Below are 26,312 nucleotides of genomic sequence, written 5' to 3'. Positions count from 1 at the left end.
TCGTGGAGAGTGATAGATAAACAAATCATTCCAACAAGTTCTGTCTCTGCTAACTATACTGGCGATTTATTGACTGTGTCTTTTAAATTTAAATGTTTAATTAAGAAGTTAAAAATGTATACATACATATATACACATGCATTCATACATATATATACATATGCATGTGTGTATACATGTGTATATACATATATTAAATGTTATAATGAATCCCATGTACCATCACCAAGTTTCACCCATCAGCCAATCTCATTTCATATATATACCTATGGGCACTGGCCCATACTATTTCGAAACAAGTTCTAAATCATATCATTTTACCTATAAATATTTCACTATATATCTGTAAAAGATAACTTAAGAAGAGCAAATACCAACACCATTATCACTCCAAAAAATAATAATTCTGACTATAGTTGATAACTGTCTCATATAATTGAAATTTGCTAAGAGAAAACTTAAATGTTTTCACTCCCCTCTGCCAAAAGATAAATATATGAGGTGACAGGTGTATTAACTAGACAGCATGAATCCTTTCACGATGTATATCAAATCACCACAATGTACATTTTATATGTTACAATTATATTTGTCAATTATACTCAATAAAGTTAAATATATAATAATTTTTTTCTCTTTTAACCTATATGTTCCTCATCTATCTCTTTTACCCCTTTATAATTTATGGTGAAAAACAGTGACTATTCCCTGCAGGCCAGTTCCCAGCAGGGAACGCATGAAAAGCAACCGTACATTGATGTTTCTCTCCCTCTCTCTTTTCCCTCTAAAAATAAATAAATAAATCTTAAAAAAAAAAAAAAGGAAGAGGACTTCCGCCAAGATGGAGGCATAGGTGGAAATACTGTGCCTTCTCCCACAACCAAGTTTGAATACAACAAAGGTTTAGAGAACAAGGACACACCCAAAGACCAGAAAACTGAATTATACGGAAGTCCCACAACTACGAACCGTTCAACGGGGACGGTAAGAGAGGCGGAGCCAGCAGCGGAGCTGGGTCGGGCAGGACAGATCCCCGGACCTAGGCACGCAGGCAGCCCGGAACCAGTCGGGGTGTGGGTGCAGACTGACTGAGGTCACACATTCGCGCACAGTGAGACGGACCACGCACGCCCCAGGGGGCGAACCCAGTGGTGGAGGGCTGACAGCGGTGGCACACTCGCGTGCAGAGGAACGAAACGCGTGGGCCTGGTGACGGTGGTGGCTGTGGCACTGGTGGGGGACTCGGCAGCAGGCGGCAGGCGGGAAGCCATTGTCCCTCTTTGACCCCGCCCCCACATACAACGTCACAACCCAGTGACTTAGTTGCCCTGCTCTAGTGAACACTTTAGGGCTCTGATCCAGCCTGATTCATTTTGGATCAGGCACGAACAGGCTACGAACAGCCCAAAAGATGGCGCAAGAACTCAAAGTCCCAGAGCCAATAACTCTAAGCGACCGAGAAATTGCCAGCCTCTCAGAAGCACAATTCAAGACACTATTTATCAGGATGCTCACAGAATTGGTAGATTACAGTCACAAATTAGAGGAACATATGAAGGCTAAACTAATTGAAATGAAGGGAGATGTCCAGGAAACCAACAGTGATGGAAAGGAAACTGGGACTCAAATCAATGGAATGGACCAGAAGGAAGAACAAGACATCCCACCAGAAAGGAATGAAGAAATGAGAATTCCAAAAAATGAGGAGAGGCTTAGGAACCTCCAGGACATCTTTAAACGTTCCAACATCCGAATTATAGGGGTACCAGAAGGGGGAAAGAAACAGCCACGAGTGGAAAACTTATTTGAACAAATAATAAAGGAGAACTTCCCCAGTCTGGCAAAGGAAATAGACTTCCAGGAAATCCAGGAAGCTCAGAGAGTCCCAAAGAAGTTGGACCCAAGAAGGAACACACCAAGGCACATCATAATTACATTAGCCAAGACTAAAATGAAGGAGAGAATCCTAGAAGCAGCAAGGGATAAGGGGACAGTCACCTACAAAGGAGTACCCATCAGACTGTCAGCGGATTTCTCAAAAGAGACCTTACAGGCAAGAAGGGGCTGGAAAGAAGTATTCCAAGTCATGAAATCCAAAGACCTACAGCCAAGATTGCTTTATCCAGCAAAACTTTCATTTAGAATGGAAGGACAGATAAAGTGCTTCTCAGATAAGGTCAAGTTCAAGGAGTTCATCATCACCAAGCCCTTATTATATGAAATGCTAAAGGGACTTATATAAGAAAAAGAAGATGAAAAATATTAACAGTGAAAGGACAGCAAACACAGTTATTAACAACCACACCTAAAACAAAAGCAAACCAAGAGGACAGCTAGATCAGGAGTGGAACCATAGAAATGAAGAACGCATGGAGGGTTAGAAACAGGGGGCTGGGAGGAGGAGAAGGGGGGAGAAGGCACAGAAAATAGCATAGATGGTAGGTAGAAAATAGATAGGGGGAAGGGCGAGAATAGTGGAGGAAATATAGAATCTAAAGAACTTGAGACATGTGGTTATAAACTAGGGGGGGAGAATGGTGGGGGAGGGAGTGTGCAGGTGGAGGGGAATGAAGGGGGGAATAGAACAACTGTAATGGTATAATCAATATAATATATTTTAAAAAAAGAAAGAGAAAAACAGTGACTAAACAAAAACATGTATTTTTTATGTATTAATTTCAATGCTAGGGTAAAAGAAAATAAATTATCTGTTATTTATCTAAGTCCAAATATCCTTAAGATAATCACTGAACTCTACATTCCAACTAAATACAGGAAGGAAATGATGGAAATGTTTTTGCATTTATGTGAAATTAACCAGCGTTTGCAAGTTTCAAAAGGGAATCTGCATGAACTCTACTATTATAAAGAATGTAAGCACAAGCATTTTAAGGTCATGTTTGAATTTGGTAGACTGTCAGGACTGTTCCAAAAATATAGTGCAAACAAAAAAGTGGATTTTGCCCTGACTGGTGGCTCAGAGGGTAAAGCGTCAGTAAGGTGTCGGCCAGTAAGGCATCCTCCTGCAAACCAAAAGGTCACCAGTTTAATTCCCAGTCAGGGCACTGCCTGGATTCTTGGCCAGGTCCCCAGCTGGGGGGTGTACAAGAGGCAAGTGATGGATGTTCCCCTCTCACCCATGGATGTTTCTCTCCCTTTCCTTCTCCCTGCCACCCCTATCTCTAAAAATAAAATTTAAAAAGTGGATCTAAGCCCAGATTAAATTCCCAATTCAAATGAAAGCAAGTCACAGTCACTATATGGCAAGTCACATAGCATATTTACTTATTATTTTAATAACTTTTCACGAATTATTTGAACACATTTTAATAATTCCAATGAATTCTAATAAATTTTAACTCTAATGAATTTTTTAATGATTTCTGCATTTGTATTAGTTCTTTTCTCAAAGAAATTCTGACAATTCAAAGGTCATATAAAGTTCAATTTCTAGAGGATGAATGAGGCAATCAGAACGTTGAGGCTTAAAACAAAGCCTGGAAAAGAATTATTCAACCAATCTCCTGCCTCTAAGTTTGCTTTCAATATATAAACTAGGTATCACAGCCATAAACTGATTAAATAAGGGAAGGGGATTCACAGCAACTTTTCTCAAATTATGTTCTGTTTGTTTTACAAATCTGAAAGTCTTAATTTTTTTCTCCATTTTTATAAAGTTTACATACATAGCCTTAAAACCCAGGAATAAGAGGGCTAGCCCTGGCTGGTGCGGCCCAGTGGCTGAGTGCCCACCTGTGAATCAAAGGGTCACCAGTTTGATTTCCAGTCCTAGGGCACATGCCTGGATTGTGGGCCAGGTCCCCAGTAGGGGGCGCACAAGAAGCAACCACACATTGATGCTTTTCTCTCCTCTTTCTCCCTCCACTTCCAGAAAGAAAGGAAGGGAAAGAAGGGAAGAAAGAAAAAGGAAAAGAAAAAAAAGAAAAGAGAGAAAGAAAGAGAGAATAGAAAGAAAGGAAAGAAAAGAAAGACTAAAATAGAGTTGAAATAAGCTAAAAAGGAATTGAAAATCATAATGAGTTTGCAGAAAGAAATTTATAACATTAAATTTACATCTTTCACAGGTCAAAATTAAGCAGTGGTTTATTTCACTTCCATTGCAAACATATGATCAGTCAGATCTATAGGAATAATTTCCAAATGCTGAGTGGTAGTTTCTGAAGAACAGCGAAAAGAATAGTAAAAATGTTCCAACATTTTATTCCCGAGACTTTCTTTGAAAAACAAAAAAGCTTTATTGAAATATAACTGATATACATAAAATTTAGAGATCTTTAGTATATTCACAAAGTTTGCGCAACCATCATCACTCACTATTTAATCTAGAACATTTCATCACCCCCAAAAGAAACCTTTATGCACTGGTAGTTATTACTCATTCTCCTCTCCCCGAGCCCTGGCAAGCACTAATCTACTTTCAATCTCCATGGATATGCCTAATCTGAATATTCCTTTGAAAAAACTCATACAGCCCTGGCTGATTTAGCTCAGTGGATTGACCTCGGGCCTGCGAACCAAACAATTGCAGTTCGATTCCCAGTCAGGGCACATGCCTGGGTTGCAGGCCAGTTCCCAGAAGGGGACCCACAAGAGGCAACCATAGAATTGATATTTCTCTCCCTTCTCTCCTTCCCTTCCCCTCTTTTATTTATTAAAGATAAATAAATAAAATCTTTTAAAAAAATAAAATAAAAAACTCATCCAATATGGAGCCTTTGTGTCTAATTTCTTTCACTTAGCATGATGTTTTTCAAGGTTCATTCATGTTGGAGCATATATCATGACTTCATTTCTTTTTATGGTCTAATAATATTTAATTTTATGGACCTAACACCTTCTGTTTATCCACTCAACAGCTTAGATTATTTCCATTTTTTGACTACAAAAATATAATACTGCCATGAACATTTGTGCACAAGTATTTGTGTTGAACATTTGTCAATCCCTCTGGGTACGTAGTTGGGTATCTAGTATGGAATATAACTGCTGGGTCACATTATAACTCGATGATTAACTTTTTGAGAAAATGCAAAACTATTTGCCAAAAAAGCCATATCACTTTATATTCTTACCAGCAATACATTATATATGGAAGTTCCAATTTCTCCATATTCTCATCAACACTTGTTATTGTCCATCTTTTTTATTATAGGCATCCTAGTGGGTGTAAAATGGTACCCCATTGTGGTTTTGATGTGCACTTCCCTTAATGACTAATGATGTTGAGCATCTTCTCTTCTTGCTTATTTGCATTTACATGTCTTCTTTGGAGAAATGTCTATTCAGATCCTTTGCCCATTTGAAAAATTGGATTATTTGTCTTTTTATTACTAGTTCTTTAAATGTTCTAGATATAAGTCCCTTATCAGATACATTATTTGCTAAATTTTTGTCCCATTCTATAGATTGTATGTTTTTACTTTCTTGATTGTGCTCTTTGAAGAATAAAAGGTTTTAATTTTTATAAAGTCCAATTCATCTAATTTTTCTGTACTTATGCTTTTGGTGCACCATCTAAGAAACCAATGCCTAAGTCAAGGTCATAAAGACTTATCCCTATGTTTGCTTCTAATAGTTTTACAGTTTTAGCTCTTACATTTGGGTCTTTTACCATTTTCAGTTAATATCTGTATATGATATAAGGTAGGAGTGGCACTTCATTTTTTTTTCAGTGTGGAAAATTATCCAGTTACTTGTCCAAGTATCATTTATTTAAAAGGAAAAAAAAACTATTCTTTCCCTATTGTATAGGAAAGAATTCATTTTTTTTTAAACCAACTACACACTCCATGGAATAATGGGTATTTTGGAGTAGAGGACAAAACTGTGTCCCTCTGCCCCAGCCCTGTCCCATTCATTCTTTCAAAATAATCTTTATACTAATTATATTTTAACACTTAATCCATATAAAATGTTAAATAAATTTAAGTTATGAAGTATAATGATAAAACGAACACCACCCTGTTGAGAACTAGACCACTGCAAACACTCTCAATGTAGCCTTCCTCCTCTTCCCAACCCCTGGCTTCCCTCTCACATATATAAAAGTGTTTCTTAAAATCAAGAGTCAAGTAAATACTTCTCGAGAGGGCAAGAAAAACAAGAGAAACAGCCCTAGCCAGGTGGCTCAATTGGTTGGAGCACTGATCTATGCACCAAAAGGTTGCCGGTTCAATTCTCAGTTCGGGTGCATACTGGAGGCAACTGATCCATGTTTCTCTCTCTCTGAAAAAAAGAAAATCAATAAAAAACATATCCTCAGGTGAGGATTTGTAAATAAAAAAGAGGAACAGGTAAATTATATAAGTCAATCAAAGCCAACCAAAAGTCAACCAAAATAGGGACAGTCTTTTAAAATATAATTACTGAAGATGGTGGCTGTTGGTAACCAGAGCCAGAATGATTTTAAAACTGGTTTAAAAGGAGGATGGGGAGCAGGAAAACAAACAGATAACTTTTTAGCTTTCTAAAGAACTTGATACACTTAAGTGAAGTAACATTAAATTGCTTAAAAGTTATTCTCTTTTGCTACATTATTAATGTAATTACACCAGTACAATTAAACTGAAAGCTAATGGGGGAACTGGATTGTTAAGAGAGAACATTTTTTATCCACTCTATTGTGATGTCTATTCCTATACTTATGCTAGCACATCAAGAGTATCTCATTAAAAAAAAAGTTACAGAATTTTATGCACATACCAAAAAAAGAGAGAAAAGGCTAGACAAACTGGACCTATTAATGTGTGCTTATCTACACATAAATAGTTTTTGGAAGAATACACAGATTTATGTAACTGCGGTTACCAGTCAATACCCACTTTCTTTTAACCATGAACCTAAATTAATATTTATTTTACATAATAGACATTTCTGAAATAAATAAAATAAACTTCTATACACTGTATATTTAAAATTTTGCACGCAAGCCCTAGGTGGGCTCAGGAATCGAGTCCATTCAAGGAGTCAAGAAGACTAGGTTATGTGATGCTTATCATGAGCCTTAGAACCCTCAGATAAAAGAAAAGTTTAGCTAAGCTGACTGCTAACAGAACTTGGACAGATTATTATGTTAAGAGAAACCAAGGAAAGCAGTAAATACAGTGGAAAGGCCACAAGCTTTGAAGTCTAGATACATCTGTAAAAATGAGAGAATTCTTGGGGTAGCAGTTCTCATCTATATATATACATACACACACATGTACACACAAACACACACACACACACACAAAGGGTTCCCAATGAAAAAAATTGTAAAGATTTTCCACATGATAAAAAAAATCGTATTTTCGCCCTGGCTGTTGGCTCAATGGATTAAGCGCCAGCCTGGGAACTGAAGGGTTGCTGGTTCCATTTCCAGCCAGGGCACATAGCTGGGTTGCAGGCCAGGTCCCTGGTGGGGGCACCAAGAGGCAACCACACATTGATGTTTCTCTCCCTCTCTTTCTCCCTCCCTTTCTCTCTCTAAAAATAAATAAATAAAATATTTTTTTTATAAAATTATATTTTCAGTACCCAAAGACTGAAAAAATACCTATGGAAATGACAAAGATTTCAGTTTTTTTTAATATATTTTATTGATTATACCATTACAGTTGTTCTATTCCCCCCCTTCATTCCCCTCTACCCGCACCCCCCTCCCCCACCATTCTCCCCCCCTTAGTTTATAACCACGTGTCTCAAGTTCTTTGGATTCTATATTTCTCCCACTATTCTCTACCTACCATCTATGCTATTTTCTGTGCCTTCTCCCCTCTTCTCCCCCTCCCACCCCCGTTTCTAACCCTCCATGCGTTCTTCATTTCTATGGTTCCACTCCTGATCTAGCTGTCCTCTTGGTTTGCTTTTGTTTTAGGTGTGGTTGTTAATAACTGTGTTTGCTGTCCTTTCACTGTTAATATTTTTCATCTTCTTTTTCTTATATAAGTCCCTTTAGCATTTCATGTAATAAGGGCTTGGTGATGATGAACTCCTTGAACTTGCCCTTATCTGAGAAGCACTTTATCTGTCCTTCCATTCTAAATGAAAGTTTTGCTGGATAAAGCAATCTTGGCTGTAGGTCTTTGGATTTCATGACTTGGAATACTTCTTTCCAGCCCCTTCTTGCCTGTAAGGTCTCTTTTGAGAAATCCACTGACAGTCTGATGGGTACTCCTTTGTAGGTGACTGTCCCCTTATCCCTTGCTGCTTCTAGGATTCTCTCCTTCATTTTAGTCTTGGCTAATGTAATTATGATGTGCCTTGGTGTGTTCCTTCTTGGGTCCAACTTCTTTGGCACTCTCTGAGCTTCCTGGATTTCCTGGAAGTCTATTTCCTTTGCCAGACTGGGGAAGTTCTCCTTTATTATTTGTTCAAATAAGTTTTCCACTCGTGGCTGTTTCTTTCCCCCTTCTGGTACCCCTATAATCCGGATGTTGGAACGTTTAAAGATGTCCTGGAGGTTCCTAAGCCTCTCCTCATTTTTTTGAATTCTCATTTCTTCATTCCTTTCTGGTGGGATGTTTTGTTCTTCCTTCTGGTCCATTCCATTGATTTGAGTCCCAGTTTCCTTTCCATCACTATTGGTTTCCTGTGCATCTCCCTTCATTTCAATTAGTTTAGCCTTCATATGTTCCTCTAATTTGTGACTATGTTCCTCTAATTTGTGACTATAATCTACCAGTTCTGTGAGCATCCTGATAAATAGTGTCTTGAATTGTGCTTCTGAGAGGCTGGCAATTTCTCGGTCGCTTAGAGTTATTGGCTCTGGGACTTTGAGTTCTTCTTGCGCCATCTTTCGGGTTGTTCGTGCCTGTTCCATAGCAGGATCAGAGCCCTAAAGTGTTCACTAGAACAGGGCAACTAAGTCACTGGGTTGTGACGTTGTATGTGGGGGCGGGGTCAAAGAGGGACAATGGCTCTCACTGGTCTTGCAGGGCAACTAAGTCGCTGGGTTGTGACGCTGTATGTGGGGGTGGAGTCAAAGAGGGACTCTGGCGTCCTGTCTGCCGTCTGCCGCCTGCCGCCCCGGCCCTCACCAGTGCCGCAGTTGCTGCCGTCACCGGGCCCACGCGTTTCGTCCCACTGCACTCGAGTGTGCCACCGCCGTCAGCCCTCGCCCCCTGGGGCCTGCGTGGTCTGTCTCACTGTGCACGAATATGCGCCCGCGGTCTGCCCCGCACCCCAACTGGTTCCCATCTGCCTGCGCGCCTGGGTCGGGGGCCCTGTCCTGCCCAACCCTGCTTGCTGCTGGCTCCGCCCCTCTTACCGTCCCCATTGAATGGTTAGATGTAGTCAGACTTCCGTATAATTCAATTTTCTGTCCTTTGGTTGTGTCTTTATTTCTCCAAACCTTTGTTGTATTCAAACTTGGTTGTGGGAGAAGGCACAGTGTTTCCACCTATGCCTCCATCTTGGCGGAAGTCGATTTCAGTTTGATAATACTTAAAGTTGGCAACAATATGGGGAAGGAAGTACCAGTGGGCACTTATTTAGAGCAACCAATTAGGGCAATTTGACACTAACAGATTTTAAATGCTTGACCCAGCAATCTCATCTTATACTGCAGGAATGCTTTTTTTAAAAAAGATTTTATTTATTTATCTTTAGAGGGAAAGGGAAGAAGAGGAGGAGAGAAATATCAATGTATGGTTGCCTCTGGTGAGTCCCCTGCTGGGAATTGGCCTGCAACCCAGGCATGTGCCCTGACTGGGAATCAAACCGCGATCGTGTGGTTCGCAGGCCCGCGCTCAATTCACTGAGCTACACCAGCCAGGGCTTGCAGGAATGCTTATATAGTAAGCAGTGTAATGTCTGAGAGTGTTCACTATAGTACTCTGCAATCACAAAAAGTGAGAACTGTAATAAATATTCAGCAACAGGGAATTAAGTTATAAAGTACAGTGATAAAACACCACCACCCGGTTTAGGACTAGATCACTATAAATACTATCAATGTGCTCCTATCAATTCCTATATCAAAAATAAGAACATAATATGCACTTCTAATGGAAATATAAACCGATACAACATTTCCAGATAGCTAATCCAAGAAAAAATATTGACCAAAATCCTTAAAATTGTGATGTCTTTTGATCCAACAATTTGTTATTTAGTTTGTTTTCTCAGAGGTAACTAAGCATATTAGAAAAGATAGAGATGTTCACAATAGCTCTTCAAAAGAGCAATATTACCCTCTTACAATCTACTGTTAGTTAACCAAGCAAAGGGAAAATAGTCATAAAAATGTTACAGATATTTAGTAAAATGAGGAGATATTCACTACATTTTAAAGGAAAAAAGCAAGCAAAGAGTAATACAGAGTCTGTATGGTCCATTTTTGTAAAAAGTAAATTACTACATATAACATATAAAAGTATACAGACGTATATATGTGTGTGTGTGTGTGTGTGTGTGTGTACAGAAATAATTACAAATTGTTATATCCAGAAAATAGGATTAAAGTTTAATTTTTTTATTTTCTGCCCCCTTTTTCTACAATGCATATATTATTCTTACATTAACAGAGCTTTTTTATTTTTAAAGAAAATAAAATAATTAAAAATAAAAGTCCTTTGCAGCAAGGCAACGAATGACTCTATGAAGGTGCTAATTTGAATCTTGAGCCATAACTTGCCAATAACTCATCTTCAGCGTGTATAAACAGTCATCAGAAATGCAATAAAAACCAACACTAAATAGTTTCTCTAGTCCATAAATACACTAAGAACACTCCTCTTTCACCATTTTCTGCAGATAGACAACAACCCTATCCCGTTTCCCATACCCAGGAACCAAAAACCAATGAATCTGCCAGAAAAAATACAAAATAAATCTGCCCTGGGAAGATTCTTAACTAATGGAGCTCTTCTAATTTAAAGAACAAAACAAACAAAACAAAAACAATCAAACAAACAAAACTCAACCCAGTTCTCTTTAATAGTTACGAATTTGGGGTTATGTTTTCCCTCCTAGAAATTATCACCTGCAAGAATGGGCTGGCTACACTCTGACTTGAAACACCATCATCAATTCAGCACTAACTCAGAAGGAACAGCACCACCTACTGAATCACTTCCCTATCAGAAAAGGATTACTAAATTCACTCTCCAACTCATAGAAAACAGGTACAGCTGTTCCTAAGACCTTTTTCATTCTCTCACCCCTCTAGCCCAGGAGGAATTTCCCAATAATCCCACTTACCATTGTTGTTGGCAATTAGTGTAACAAGAGTCTTCTTTGTACTGTCGCTGTTCTGTACCCCGCTGCTACTAACGGTGGTGGATGTAGAGAGGTGCCCAGCAACAGAAGCATGGGCAGCGATGGGCACTGGAGCCGAGACTGGCTGCTGGCTCACAGAAACTGTGGGGAAGGGGAGGTACAGTCACTTGGAGGCAGGGACAGATGACACTAAAAGGATACTGTTCTAATCTTCCCTTTTCATCCTGTCAGTCTCTATAGCCAAAAAGTTTCCTGCTTTATTTGTAAATCCAGCTGCTGATCAATTTCTCCTACTTGTCCCTCACTCCACCAATTAGACGCAATGATGCCTTCTCCGTCTCACATTCCTCATTAATGAAGTTAAATCACAAGTTCACTGAACCAAGATTTTAATGTATTGCTTATACAGCTCAAGCAAACCTCTAGTACTCAAAAAGGTTTATTATCACCACAACTGGTATTCAGAACCACACAGAGTAAGCTGTCCACAAGACTCTACACTATGTCCTGTTTCAGCTCAAATAAATGCTATCTTCAGGTCCCACAGCAAGGAAGATAAAAATAAGAAAGCAACGGGTACAATTTGGAGAAGGAGAACTACGGCCCACTTTCTGAACTCAGATCTAAACTTGACCCTACAACATTACCTTTTTGAAAGAGAAGCTAACAACCCTGTTTGTAAACTCTCCTTGAAGGCATACACAAAGCAAATTCTACTAACCTCACAAATGAAACCAAGTTCAAGTAAAATAAACAAACAAACAAACAAATCAAACAAAACCCAAGACTATAGGAACCTGTTTTCTGCTGGGTGAATAAATGGACACTGACATACACTACCACTCTGCATTCCCATTCACGTGTCACTTGGTAAGGATTGCTAGATGTACGATTAATACAACTCTCAATGCTTTTAACGAGTTAAATACAGTGTGTCTAGCTTTATGTGTGAGGAAACTGAGGCACTTACAAATTAAGACACTCGAAAATAAAGGTAGTACCAAAGCCACAAGAGGCATCCCTGGATTCTTAAAGTCCTTCTTCACCTCACACTTTCTTAACAAAAATGTCCTTCAACTGAGTCAACTTAAACAATGTAAGATCAAAAAGTTTTGTTACCTGTAGTAGTTTTATCCACTGAATTATAATCTTCAACTACAGAATCCTCAATGACATCACTGATTTTCTGCCATGGCTCTAGCTCCTCCTCCTCACATTCCATAAATAGGTCGGTGTCCGCCATGCTACAAGAAAAAAAATTAAATAAGATATTGACCCCAGAATGGGAAAAAGTGTTTTACACAAAACACAGATCTGATTCTTGAATCCATTGGTAACCTACCCACCCCCTTGTCCTACCCTCTACCATTTTCATTTCCATTTCCCTTAACCTCTCCTCCCCTTATTTCCAAGGGCCCAAAATTATGATACATTAAAATATTATCTTCTTTATTACTGAGCTATTTTGAGACCTCTTAAATTTTGCACCCAAGAACCTCACTTGTCCAACTCGAGTCCTAGCCCTACCGTCTTGTATTCCACCGTGGTTTTAGAGTCAGCTACCTGCTTCTTCTAAAAACCAAGTCTACATCTTTACAATGTAAACAAAGGGCTACTGCTATTCTGCCCTCCAACACTAGTTGACCAAAGGTCAATTTCTTTGTCTTGGAGTGGGGGCAGCAGCATTACTGCTCAATGTTCAAAGCCTTTAGTGCAAAGGTTTGGGTCCCCTTCATATCTCAATAAAATTTTCACCACACCCACAAGCCAAAAAGAAAACAAAGCAAAACAACCAAAACAATCAGGTCCATACAATTTAATAGCATTAGTTTGTGAGATGCCTAAGAGATGGCATTGTTCCTTTGAAAACTTAAAAAATCCAGGCAACGCCCCAGTGAGCTAATTAACTACAGCCAAGTGCCTGGTCTTAATGGGTAAAGTGCTTAACTTGATTCTAAGTGGTCTCTAATATTGTTTTTTAATTATTTTTGTCTTCCCAAAACCACAGAGGAGAGAAAGAATCTCAAGAAAAGAAAAAGATCTAAGGGATAAACTTAAATTTTCTTAGTTTCCTATTTAATTTACATATGTTAAAGACAATGCTAGCCATAAATTGAATTAAAAAGAAAGCAAATCCATATTACAGTCATTCTTTGAGCCAGGACTACACAACACAGACCTCTTGTATTTTCCAATCTAAGTCCAGTGAGAAAGATAACACTTTAAACTTTTTCCCCTACCTACTTAATTTTAAGCATTGTTCTTTGCTGTGTAACTTCCTGAGAGCCAACAGATGATTAACGCATAAATATCAACTACCCAGGAGAAGACTGTGGATGACCTCTACAGACAGTTTTCAAGGATCTTCTCACAGCTCTGACCAGCTACAAGCAAAGTCTCCATACATATGCTGAGCAATCTGTAGGAAATGTTCCTTCCAAATTAAACAGAGCTATCTGAATACAAGTTGTGGTTTTCAACATCCTGTCTGTGGACATTAAAAACTTAGCATATCCAGAGGCTAGTCTTTTCTATCAAATATTTATAATATCGTAAGAGACAGTCCACATTTAATTTCATGAAACAGTGATTTTTAATAAAAATATTGAAAGTTTCTTCCATCTGACCAAAGTCAAATTATGTTATTCCTCCCATAACAGAATGGGAAGGTTGATTTGAAAGGACAACCAACGTAAATTAAGACTCAAGATGGAAAAAAAACTTCAACTAAGATAATATTTTTCAAATGTTTTACAGCAAACGAGGGAATTAACCAGTAAGTCTAATATTTCTGCTGACTGAGCATATTTATAGACTTACGTCCAAAACGTCTGACAGACACAGAAACCAAGCGTCTCAGCTGGTCCTCAATTCTGACCTAGATGCTTATCTCAGAATGTGATCATTCCTCTCATTTCAGCATCTCTATCTCAGAGACCAAAAACATAACTCCATTAAAAAGATGGGCCATGCCACAATAAATGACCTAAGTATATCACAAACTTTAAGAATGAAAAATGCAAAATTTGGCATCCTTCTGGTGGTTTTCATTATCAAAAAAATCCTCATTCATGTGATTAAGACACGATGTTTAACATCTCCACCAACATGCTCAAGAAACACTATCACTCTCTTTGGTCTTTCAAGTGATTCATGGCATGTAGACACTTTCAACCATTTCTAACCAAAGGAATTACTCTACGTATACGCAGCACTAAAATGTACAGATCTTCCCAAACTACCATTCTACTCATGTTTAATCTCTTCCCACACCAAACCTTTAACTTAATTTCCCTCCCTCCCTCCCTCCTCCCCCCCCCCACACACCCCTGGCATTTTTTTCTTATTACTTTGCTATAAAGGATAATAGACTCATAGATTGAATAGTTCACATACTGGGAAACAACATTATACTGAAATTCAATCCTTACTCAATTTAGGGATTATTTTCATTTCTTCTGAGCAACTGCTAGGTTAAAAATGTGAATTTCAGAATTTAAAGGCCAGCACATGGGGAACACAGTGCTGCACCAAGAGGAAAATTTGGATGAGCAGTAAATTTAAGAGTCACAATTTAACCAATGAGAAACTTTCACATTACAACTATGAGTCTCTAAATCAAGATGGTAATGATTCCTTTTTTCTATTTTTAAAATGAAATATAATTTTTTTTAAGATTTTATTTATTTATTTTTAGAGGGGAAGGAGAGAGGGAGAGAAACATCAATGTATGGTTGCCTTTTGTGCATCCCCTGCTGGTAGTTAGCCTGCAAGGAACCGGCTTGCAACCCAGGCATGTGCCCTGACTGGGAATCGAACCGCGATCGTCTGGTTCGCAGGCCCGTGCTCAATCCACTGAGCTACACCAGCCAGGGCTTAAAATGAAATATAAATTTTAATTAAATACAAAAATAGACATGAATCTATCATCCAACTTCAAAAATTATCAACTCAGACATGGACAACAGTGTGGTGATTGCTAGGGAGAAAGAGTATAAGGGGACTAAAAGGTAATATAAAAATATATATATAATAAAGATTAAATAAAAATTTTAAAATAGTTTTAAAAATTATCAACTCAACACTGATCTTGTTTCATCTATACTACCCCTTACATCTATACATCTATTTGACCCCTTGATTCACAGGCCTGCACTCAATCCAATGAGCCACATCAGTCAAGGTCAAGTCTACTCTTAAGTGTGCTGTTTTCTTACGTTAGGAGCTATGTTCAATGTCTGGATGCAGTCATTCTAAATCTATCATTCCTTCTTCATTTCTTAACTGGAATGCATCTATTAAAAATATAAGTATATCTACTATTTGGTCACCCAGTGAGTAAATCTTAATTCTTCCATCTTTCTTGATTCTTTCCCTTTACCAGTTTTCAAAAAGTACTAGCATTTCCCCAAAGTGACTGATAAATTTGTTCTTAAACTACTGTTATGACATCACAGGTTTACAGTTATCTTTACTGATAAACCCAAAGTGTCCTATTTCAGCCCGTGAGAGCTTCAGCAGTTGGCTCCCGAGTCCACACAGGACCCTTTGCAGTGTTCCATAGAATCCCTGCTGACAGAAGATGCTCCGGGCTCACCTCATACATTCCCCAGACCTAGAATCAGCCACTTTTTCAGGAAACCCTAATTCCTTTTGGTAAAGAATGATATTCCAAGGCTACAATCTAGATTCTAGGGGCCTTCCTTGTTCATTTTAAATAAAAAATTATGTCCATAGCAACTCCCAACTATTAGTCAGCTATCTGCAACTTCATTCTTGTCATTTGGGGAAAAAATTCCATGTCCATAAGTAATATTTGTCTTAGAAACTTTAAACAAAATTATATTTTCTCCTGAAATTCTTGAGATGTTTCAGTCTTGTAACTTAGATTTTAAAATTCTCATTACTTCTGCTTTTACCCTATCCCAACTGTGTGTATTCTCTTTCCTTTCCTGTAACAAGATGATGTTATCATTTTCATGATTGGCAGAATTTACATATAGTTTAAAATTTTTAAGGACAACAAAGGTTAGCAAAGAGGACTCAGTTAGTTAGTTTAATCAAGTCCTTTAGCAAGAAACTATCTTTCCTAAAAGCCAAAAGACTCATCATAGAGGCAGATGACCTCAAAACTACCAAACAAATTTCTCGACTACTCCTAATAAAAGCTCTATACATAGCACATATAAAAAACAGAAGGCCTAGACCTTGACTTAGAAATGAAAAGCTCATTTCTATCCTTAATAAAATTTCCAATGGAGCTAAAAACTTTCACCAGATTCCCTGCGTTCTCCACCAGTCACAGCCCAAGCCATGCAGCACATCTGCTGAGGGGACTGGGTTTAACAGCTGTACACAGGTTATGTAACAGGAAACCAAGTGCAGAGGGACACCATGAAGGAGCCTTCGTGCAGGCCAGTGGATTTTATCCGACTCAGTGATACTGAAACAGATAATTTGCCCCCAGGAGACATTTGGCAATGTCTGAGACATTTTAGGTAATCCTAACTAGGGGTGGAGGGGGGGGGGGGGGGTGCTAGTGGCATTTATGTGGCCAGGGTACTATTCAATGCCTACAAAGCAAAGGACAGTTGAGAATTCTTGTGGTCCAAAATGTCAATAGTGCCAAGATTGAGAAACCCTAATGAAATTGAATCCATGTTCTGAAAAACGGAAAAAAAATTTTAAAGCTATTCCACATTTATCCTCTCCACAACAGAAAAGATAATCATAACAAGTTCCTATAAATTATTCAAATGGTTACATCTTATATAGTAAGAACATTTATAAAACTCATATACACCTAGCTTATTTCATCCTATAATCTACCTATAAAACTTGATTTTACTTTCACACTTGTGGCCCAAGTAGTTAATTTCTCCTCATAAAACTCAAGCAATTATGATGTTAACCCTCCAAAATCATGGTTACTATCAGTTTTTTGCTATCTGTATTTGTTATTACCAGTATTGACTAGTGAAAAATTTTGTGAAAATAATTTCCCAAAGACCTCTAATCTAATCACCATTTCCAAAATTACTGATGGCTTTTGTTAAATATATCAAACTCAATCTTGCCTCTTTAGCTTCTGAATCATTTTCACGGAAGGCAGTGAACCAAAATCGTGCTGCAATCCTGTTTCTGTGTTCATTCTCAAAGTCTTTTATTGTAAAGTTACAGAAGTAGCTCTGAATTTCAAAAGCCAACAGGTATTTCAATAATAAATTTAAATAGAAAAATTTTAGCCAACAATCCAAACTCTACCTTTCATTAGCTGTTTGGTCTATGGCTTGCTCTTTCCTTTAAAAAAAAAAAAGGCACTGACAATAATGTTTACTCTAAACCAAAGCAAGCATTTAAATTGAACTTCCAGTATATACAGTAATAGAGGAATAACTAGCACCACAAGGAAACAGAGATAAATCCAAAAGGTGAGACCTTCTATAAGGAAATAATCAAATGAAGAGCATGAAATATTATATATAAAACATAGTCTTCTTAAAAATGTCAATGTCACACAGAATTGCAAGACCAAAGCAGATTGAAAAAACCTGGAGATGTAACAAAATGTAACACGTGAACCTTTACTGGATTCTGGTTCACAAAAAATCAGTAACATTTTGGGCCAACTGGAACACCTCAATACAGAGTAGGAGCATGCCTCATTTTATGGTGCTTCACAGATATGCATTTTCTGCAAAAAGGCGGCGTATGGCAATCCTGTGTTGAACAAGTCTACTGGTGCCATTTTTACAACAGTCTGAGATAATGGTTAGCATTTTTCAGCAATAAAGTATTTTTTAATATATTTTATTGATTGTACTATCACAGATGTCCCATTTTCCCCATTCTGGGGGGAAAATTTATTCCCCTCCGCCCTGCACAACCCCTTCTACCCCCATTCCCCCCCTTTAGTTCATGTCCATGGGTTGTACATTAAGCTCTTTGGCTTCTACATTTCCTACATTATTCTTACCCTCCCCTTGTCTATTTTTTACCTACCATTTATGCTACTTATACTCTATACCTTTTCTCCCTCTCTCCCCCGCCCACTCCCCTGTTGGTAACCCTTCATGTGATCTCCATTTCTGTGGTTCTGTTCCTGTTCTAGTTGTTTGCTTAGTTTAATTTAGGTTTTTAGGTTTGGTTGTTAATAGCTATGAGCTTGTTGTCATTTTACTGTTGATATTTTAATCTTCTTTTTCTTAGATAAGTCCCTTTAGCATTTCATATAATAAGGGCTTGGTGATGATAAACTCCTTTAACTTGATCTCATCTGGGAAGAACTTTATCTGCCCTTCCATTCTAAATGAAAGCTCTGCTGGGTAGAACAATCTTGGCGGTTAAGTCCCTGCTTTTCATGACTCTGAGTACTTCTTGCCAATCCCTTCTAGCCTGCAAAGTTTCTTTTGACAAATCAGCTCACAGTCTTATGGAAACTCCCTGTAGGTAACTTTTTTTTTCTCTTGCTGCTTTTAAGATTCTATCTTTAACCTTTGGCATTTTAATTATGATAGGTCTTGGAGTGGGCCTCTTTGCATCCATTTGTTTGGGATTCTCTGTGCTTCCTGGACTTGCATGTCTATTTCCTTCACCAAATTAGGGAAGTTTTCTTTCAGTATTTTTTCAAATAGATTTCCAATATTGTTCTGATTGGAGCATCCTTATAACCAGTGTTTTGAACCCTGCATCTGGCAAATTATTTACCTCCCTTTTTCTGGATTTTGATCTGTTCTTTCATTTGGGCCATATTTCTTTGTCTCCTCATTTTGGCAGCCTCCTGTGTTTATTTCTATGTATTAGGTAGAGCTGCTATGACTCCCTGTTAAGGTAACATGGCGTAATATAGAAGGTATGCTATAGGATCCAGGGGCAAAGCCTTCCCTATCACCCAAGCCAGGTACTCATGTTGTGCCTCTTGTGTGGGCTGAGTACACCCTCCTCTTGCAGTTGAGACTTCATTACTGATGACATATCAATGGGAGGGATTTACCCAGTCAGCTGAAAGGACTGGCAGTGACCATTGACCACCAACCTCCACCCTCCATGGAGAATCAGCTGTGCGGGGACTGGGTGGTGGTGCACTGATGTGGTCAGAGCTGTGCACTGGGTGTGCAAGCCCTTGGGTCTCCCAGGTGGCACAGGCCAAAATTACTATTTTTCCCCAAGATGGTGAGGAGAGTAACACTGTTTAGCACTTTTGCAAACCTTTTATGTCTAGCTTAATAGAAAGCAGATGGATTCTCATACCTCCTTCTCCATTCAGTCTGTTGCTATATGTTGTTTTGGTTAAATATATAATGAAGATCTGGCCTCACAAAGTTGGTAGGAAAAAGAAATATTCCAAAAACCTTTACAGATAGTTGTGTATACTGTTACAAAACACAGGCCAGCATCCACCTGTGTTTTGCCTGGGGCCACCCTGCCTGGGCTATAAAGCAATCTAAGATGGCTGTTAATTGTACTGGGCTTGGAGATTCCCAGGCAATGCCATGCTGTGAATCTAGGCTGGCTGCTGCTAGTGCCAGGACTGGGGCTACCCGTCTAGAGGTACGGGGCTGCTACGGGTATGATGCCGGCTACTGCTGGTTTAAGGATTTAGTAAGTTGTGAAGCATGAGTCAAGACCAGTCATTCATGTTAACAGCTTGGGCAGACCGGTAAATTGGATGGGACGGTGTCTCAGGGGATCGCCAGGGTGGGGCAAACAATGTTAACCAGGTTGATGGAGTCTCAGATATGAAACCAGCCTGCCAGCTCTGCAGCTTGTGGAGAGAAGGCTCAGAAAAGAGACAGTGGCCCCTGCCCACCTTTCTGTATAGAAGAAAGCTGTCCCCCAGCTCTTACCCTGATGCCAGACACTTCAGTTCCTCCCTGTGTGCCACTGTTGCATTTCAAGCTGCTACCCTGGTGCTGGAGCTCAGAGGGATAAGTCTGAATCAGACTGTGTGTGGGTTCTTTAAGCGGAACTACTTTGGACTCCAAGTTTGTTCCACCAACTCAGTCCCTGCTGGTTTTTGCAGCCAGAAGTTACAGGGACATATCTTCCTGGCACTGGAACCCTGGGCTGATGGGCCTGATCTGGGGCTGAGGCTCCTCACCCCCAAGAAATCCCTCCCAAATTTTTATTTGGATGTGGTACCAGCCCTTTCCAAGTCTCCACCCCTCCTATCAGTCTGAATGGATGTGGTTTCTTTAATTCCATAGTTGTCAGAGTTGATTTGAGTGACAGTTGTCATATAATATAATTTTGATATGGTTGTGTGAGGAGGTGAGCTGTGTTTATTTATGCTGCTATCTTTTCTGGAAGACCAGAAAAATGTTTTAAAAACTAAAATTTTGCCCAGATTACTGTAGTTCAGTGGGTTGGGCAACATCCCACAAACCAAAAGGTAGTCAGTTTGATTCTCGGTCAGGGCACATGCCTGGGTTGCAGGCCAAGTCCCCTGTTGGAGGCGTGCAAGAGGCAACTGATCAATGTTTCTCTGCCTCTCCCCCTCACTTCTCCTCTCTCTAAAAAATAAATAATATCTTTTTTCCTGATTTTTTAAAAAAGATTTTATTTATTTATTTTTAGAAAGGGGGAAAGGGAGGGAGAAAGAGAAGGAGAGAAACGTACATGTGTGGTTGCTTCTCACATACCCCCTACTGGGGACCTGGCCTGCAACTCAGGCATGTGCCCTGACTGGGAAATGAACCGGGGATCCTTTGGTTCACAAGGCAGCACTCAGTCCACTGAACCGCACCAGCTAGAGCTAATATATCTTTTTCAAAAACTGTAAGAATAGCTGGTATAGCTCAGTGGATTGAGAGTGGGCCTGAGGACCAAAGAGTAGCTGGTTCGATTCCTAGTCAGGGTGCACAGCTTGGTTGTGGGCCAGGGCCCCCAGTTGAGAGCACATTAGAGGCAACCACACATTGATGTTTCTCTCCTTCTCTTTCTCCCTCATTTTCCCTGTCTCAAAATAAATAAATAAATATCTTTTAAAAAGTTCCTCTCTTACAGTGAGAAATAAACGATAATACTCAAAACAACTGCCATTTGTTTCCATGTTACTTCAGTTTTCAGCTTCAATAAGAATCAATTCTAGAAAACCTATAGGGTTTTTCTAGAGCCCTAATATGGCATCCTTAATATGGCTATAAAACAAATTATTGTTAAACCTGTAATAAGCTTTATTTATCCAATCTGTTGCCTACCCCATACTGTCCTTCACAGGATGTTACATATGGTATCCACAATGAGTTCTTAAATATTCTTAATAATCTAATTTCCAAACACAAAATGCTTTCCAGTTTTGTGGCAACAGATTTTCTATCAAGAAGCACCCAAGTATTAGTTATGTGCTATTTACTAAAATAACTGAAGTAAGTAAATAAGTTCCCTATTTTTAAGAGGTTAAATAAATAAGTAAATAAGTAAAAAGGGTTTAATACTCAGGAGTCCCTCTCCTAAGAAAAGCTGTTCTTCACTGACAGTGGTATGTGGTCTAAATTCCATTTCTACTCCCTTGGCTGCATTTAACTCTGCTAAATACTAGCAATGTATTAGTCTGTATTTTCCTTCTCTTCTTGTCCCCACAGTTACATATGAAAATGTTTTTTGTGGCTATGGCATAATATCACAAACCAGGATGCCAAAGAATCTAACCAAGTTTTACCATATTAATATTACAAAGACACCAACCAGCTCTAGGGTTTTTAATTTAAATCAGAGATCTCCACCTTCAACAAAACAACATACATGGAGAAAAAAAGACTCAAACATTATCTGGAAATATATTCTACTTTATTGTGATATGGCCAGGCATTTTTATGCACTTTACATTCATTACTTCAATGAATTTTCCCAATTTTTTGTCCTAAGTACTACATTTTACAGATGAGGTCAAAACCAAGGTTCACAGACATTAAGTAACTTGCCCAAAGTTAGTAACTATCCCAACCGGGATTCAAACCAAGGTTGACTCTAGAATTCTTCCCCAAGTCATTGCCTCTTCTATTATTAACTGCAACTAACATTTGTCATGTCTCCACATATCCCTAAAAGAGGCAGATGTGGATGATCTCAGGAGCAGGAGCACAGGACAGACACAGTGATTCTCATATTTTTGGCCTCAGGACCCCTTCACACTCTTCGAATTATCAAGGACCCTAAAGAGTTCTTATTAATGTGGATTGTATCTTTTGGTATCTACCATATCAGAAATTAAACAAAAAATTTAAAAAGTCATCAATGCATTTTTTTAAAAAACCATTCATTATGTTAACATAAATAACATTTTCTAGTAAAATTACTATTTTCCCCAAAATAGTGAGGAGAGTAACACTGTTTAGCACTTTTGCAAACCTTTTATGTCTAGCTTAATAGAAAGCAGATGCATTCTCATACCTCCTTCACTATTCAGTCTGTTGCTATATGTTGTTTTGGTTAAATATATAATGAAGATCTGGCCTCACAAAGTTGGTAGGAAAAAGAAATATTCCAAAAACCTTTTCAGATAGTTGTGTATACTGTTACAATACTAAAACTCAAAACTGGTAGTTTCTTAAAGGATGATTGTATCATGGAATCTGAAACCCAATTAGTGAACCTATTGTTTTTGGCTATATGAAAATCCATTGCTATATCTTGAGAGAATTTTTACCCATGGAGATTTTGAAACATCATGCATTGGTCATTTGGAAAATATGCACATATTTACTGACTTATGCCCATCTTCCAAACACTGACACAGTTCTTTATACAATATTTAAAAAGTAGTCATTAACACTGATAATTATAAGAAAAGCCTTTTAAATACTAGAAAACAGTCAAACCTAAGATGTCAGCTTTTAACAATTCTAATTTCATTCTCAGTTTGTTATCACTGGTAACATACTGTTATATTTTCCTGGAAGTGACAATCTCCCTTCATTCAAGAAAATACCCACCAAACGCTTAAGTGTAAAAAACTGTAGTCTGTCCATCATTCTTTCAAGTAAAAATGCTGATCCATGAAATAAACAATGCTCTTCCACAACTCAATCTCACACGTACTTTTCCTTATGATAGCAATCATAAGGGTGCTTTATACATACTTCCCATTTGGTTACAGATACTTTAAAATAAAAAAGACATGTACTGAAGACCTGAGATTTAAGAAAAGTAATCATTTTCTGCTTGGACATCCACACACTATCTTTGCTTTGTGCTAAGACACTACCAGTAGTTTTACCCATCCTCGCTTTTGGAGCATGAGTGCAAATGTCGGTGGAGAAGATAACTAGCATCTTAGTGTCATTCTGTAAACAATTACAACTTCCTGGTTCTCCTCAGCTGTCTGAGGAGATGCCCAGGTGTTGGTGGATCACACTGTGAGATCTACTTCCCTAAATTATACCACTGCTTCAAGGTGGGGGTGGAAACACAAACAAAACCCTGTTTCTCCCAAGAGCCTTCATTTGTTAGTTCATTAGTTTGGGATATACCACCTACATAGGAAAGGGGCAGGCAACCAAGGACATTAGGTTGCAATTTTAATACTGTTTTAAGATTCTATACTGAGCACCTTTATGCTACAATTAATAATTGTAGTAGTTACCTACAATTAATAAATGTAGTAGTTACCTCAATCAGTCTCAGCCAAAGGACAACAGGTTAAAAATGTAGAAATGATACCTCCCTTGCCATTCCACCCAACAGACTTAAGGATGAGCCCCCCCCCCCCCGCCAAAGTGCACTTTCAGCAACCTCCAAAGAGCTTTTTATGCACTCCAAAGTTAAACACGATTGTACCAAGTGGACTGAATTTAGAGCCCAACCTCCAGCCCCAAGAGCAATGGGGGTCTCAAAATTCAATGTTCTTTACCAAGGAAGCAGCCCTTCCTTGCTCCTTCCTTTCTCATTCAGTTAGCTTGAGATGTATCTCCAAAATAGCTATATGGGAGGGCTTGAGCTGAGGTGGGAAGTGTCTAAGTAAGAGTTCAGAGAGTTGTTCTGAGATAATACAACTCTACCTCAATTTCCAACTCAAAAATGAGATTGAGCTCAATGATTTGCAAGGTTCTTTTCAACTCTACCATTCCTAAGGTGTTAAAGAATTTTACTCTTGAGATAAATCAGTTTGTTATCCAACTTATTTATGCATTCGTTGGTTAATTATTTTTTAAAGATTTTACTTATTTATCTTTAGAGGGGAAGGGAAGGAGAGAGGGAGAGAAATACCAATGTATGGTTGCCTCTGGTGTGTCCCCTGCCGGGAACTGGCTTGTAACCCAGGCATGTGCCCTGACTGGGAATCGAACCGCGATCGCCTGGTTCGCAGGCCCGCGCTCAATCCACTGAGCTACACCAGCCAGGGATTGATTGTTTCTTAAATGTGCCCTGACCAGGGAGCTATTGGGAATCATCTGAGCTACCCAGCCAGGGCATTTTTTGAGCCAAGAATGTCCAGAACTAGTGGGCAGAGAAACGTTCAACATTACTAACAGTATGAGGGAATCCTGTATCTAAAAGGGGTAGGAAATGAGGACAACTCGCAGAAAGAAGGGAAAGCAGGTGGATCAACGACATCACTCCTTTTCAGAGTTAGTAGTAAGACAAAAAAAAATAGTCCCTGGGATAAACATGGCACCCACCGCGGCAGGATATAATAACCAAAAAATAAAGATTTTTGGCTTCATCCCATTTTATAAATCACAGCGCCAACCCACAGAAAACTTAGGGCCAAAGGAGGAGACTTGATAAATTAAATGCAGAGCACTAAACCTTGGGATGTACTGTTGCACCAAATGGGAATTACATAACACAGGGGAGAGGCTGAGCTATCACTCATTTCCCTCCTCGCGCTCAAATACGAGTGCCCCACTCTTTTCACAGGGAGAAGGAAGATACGAGGGCCGAGGACTTCCCCCTACCCAGTGGGACGTCACCCCGCCGCTCCTCCCGTACACTTCCCAGCGCAGCCTGACCCCCTCGCTGGCCCCTCCCGCCGCGCCGTCTTCCAGCCGCCCCCGCCCCCGCCCCTTCCCCAATGGGCCGCCGCCCGCACCCGCACCCGCCCACTCCTCCGAGACGCTTGGCGCCGGGCGTGCGTGTGGCCGTCGGGTGTGTGCGGGTCCGTGGGGCACGAGTGCGCGCGCGCGCGCCGCGGCTGCCGCCGGGGGGCGGGGGCGCCGGCCGGCGGGTAGGCAGGGGCCTCCCAGCCCGGCCCGCCGCGCAACTCCCGCGGCTCGCACGCACTCAAATACGCGCTCGCGCACCGCACCCCACGCCAGCCACCGCCGCGGGCCGCGCCGCCACTCGCAGGGGGCGGGGGCGCGCGCTACCACCGGGCCCCCGCCCCCACCCCTCGGGTACCCGCCCCATCCCCCTCTCATTGTCTAGCCTCCGAACGCCTCGCCGAGTCAAAAGATAACGGAACCCCCGGGAGAAGGGGGTGGGGAGAAAGAAGGTTCGCTCGCTCACTCACCTCCCGTGGTCGTCGCCGCCGTTAGTCTGACCCGAGGAAGGCGCCGTCGCCTTAAAGGGACCTGCACTCGGCGCTGGGAGTAGGGGGTGGGAGCAGGGGAGGGGACGGGGGCTTGGGGGGAGACGGAGAAAAGGGAACTGTTGAAAGCTCGTCTCCCTGAGGGTGCAAGGAAACCTCCCTCGGGTTCGAGTGATTTGGGCTGGATTTTTTTCCCGAGGGGGGCGGGGGGGGCCCCGAGGGAGGGGGGGTGGGAGGGCCAAGGAATGCGGCTCCGTGTACGGGAGCTGGCGCGGGGGAGAGAGGCACCGACTCCCCCCACCGACCCTCTCGCTCCGCGGAGGGATACAGCTCGTCACTTCCGCCCTCCCCCTTTCTTGGCCTTGCAATTGGTTAGGGTGTGTGACACGTCATAGGCTCAGCCTAACACTTGTCCGGGCTGCTTTTCTAGTCAAGTTTGTCTGGGCCTGCAAATAAATAAATAAATAACATTTAAAAAAATAAAGGAAGAATAATTATATTCAGAAACAATATCTAAATTTGGGTGGGTGAGAAAAATGGGATTCCCAAAGAAAATATTCCCCAGTTCACTTGCCTGGACTTTTGGGGGAGATTTTGGGACTCTTCCCCACTTTCCACTCAA

The 26,312-nt window shown here is 40.0% G+C and overlaps 1 protein-coding gene across 7 annotated transcripts in view; it reads right to left on the bottom strand.

Moving 5' to 3' along the window:
- POGZ (pogo transposable element derived with ZNF domain) overlaps positions 1 to 25,996 on the bottom strand; it is a 47,326-nt gene extending 21,330 nt beyond the window's left edge. For 3 of the 7 annotated variants that reach the window (XM_037060378.1, XM_037060379.1, XM_037060382.1), the window contains exons 1-3: positions 25,673 to 25,996; positions 12,340 to 12,464; positions 11,203 to 11,361 (exon numbers count right to left, since the gene is read on the bottom strand). In XM_037060378.1, the coding sequence (XP_036916273.1) occupies positions 11,203 to 11,361; positions 12,340 to 12,463 (283 nt within the window). In that variant the 5' untranslated portion in view covers position 12,464; positions 25,673 to 25,996. Of the gene's footprint in view, positions 1 to 11,202; positions 11,362 to 12,339; positions 12,465 to 25,672 lie in introns of those variants that run through there. The other 4 variants (XM_037060380.1, XM_037060381.1, XM_037060383.1 and 1 more) reach the window with 2 other exon arrangements.
- Between the last annotated feature and the right edge of the window lie 316 nt (positions 25,997 to 26,312).

This window comes from Sturnira hondurensis, unplaced genomic scaffold (assembly GCF_014824575.4).
Source record: "Sturnira hondurensis isolate 20B ecotype Veracruz unplaced genomic scaffold, ASM1482457v3 Scaffold0011744, whole genome shotgun sequence".
NCBI lineage: Eukaryota > Metazoa > Chordata > Mammalia > Chiroptera > Phyllostomidae > Sturnira > Sturnira hondurensis.
This window is presented reverse-complemented; position numbering and strand designations above follow the sequence as displayed.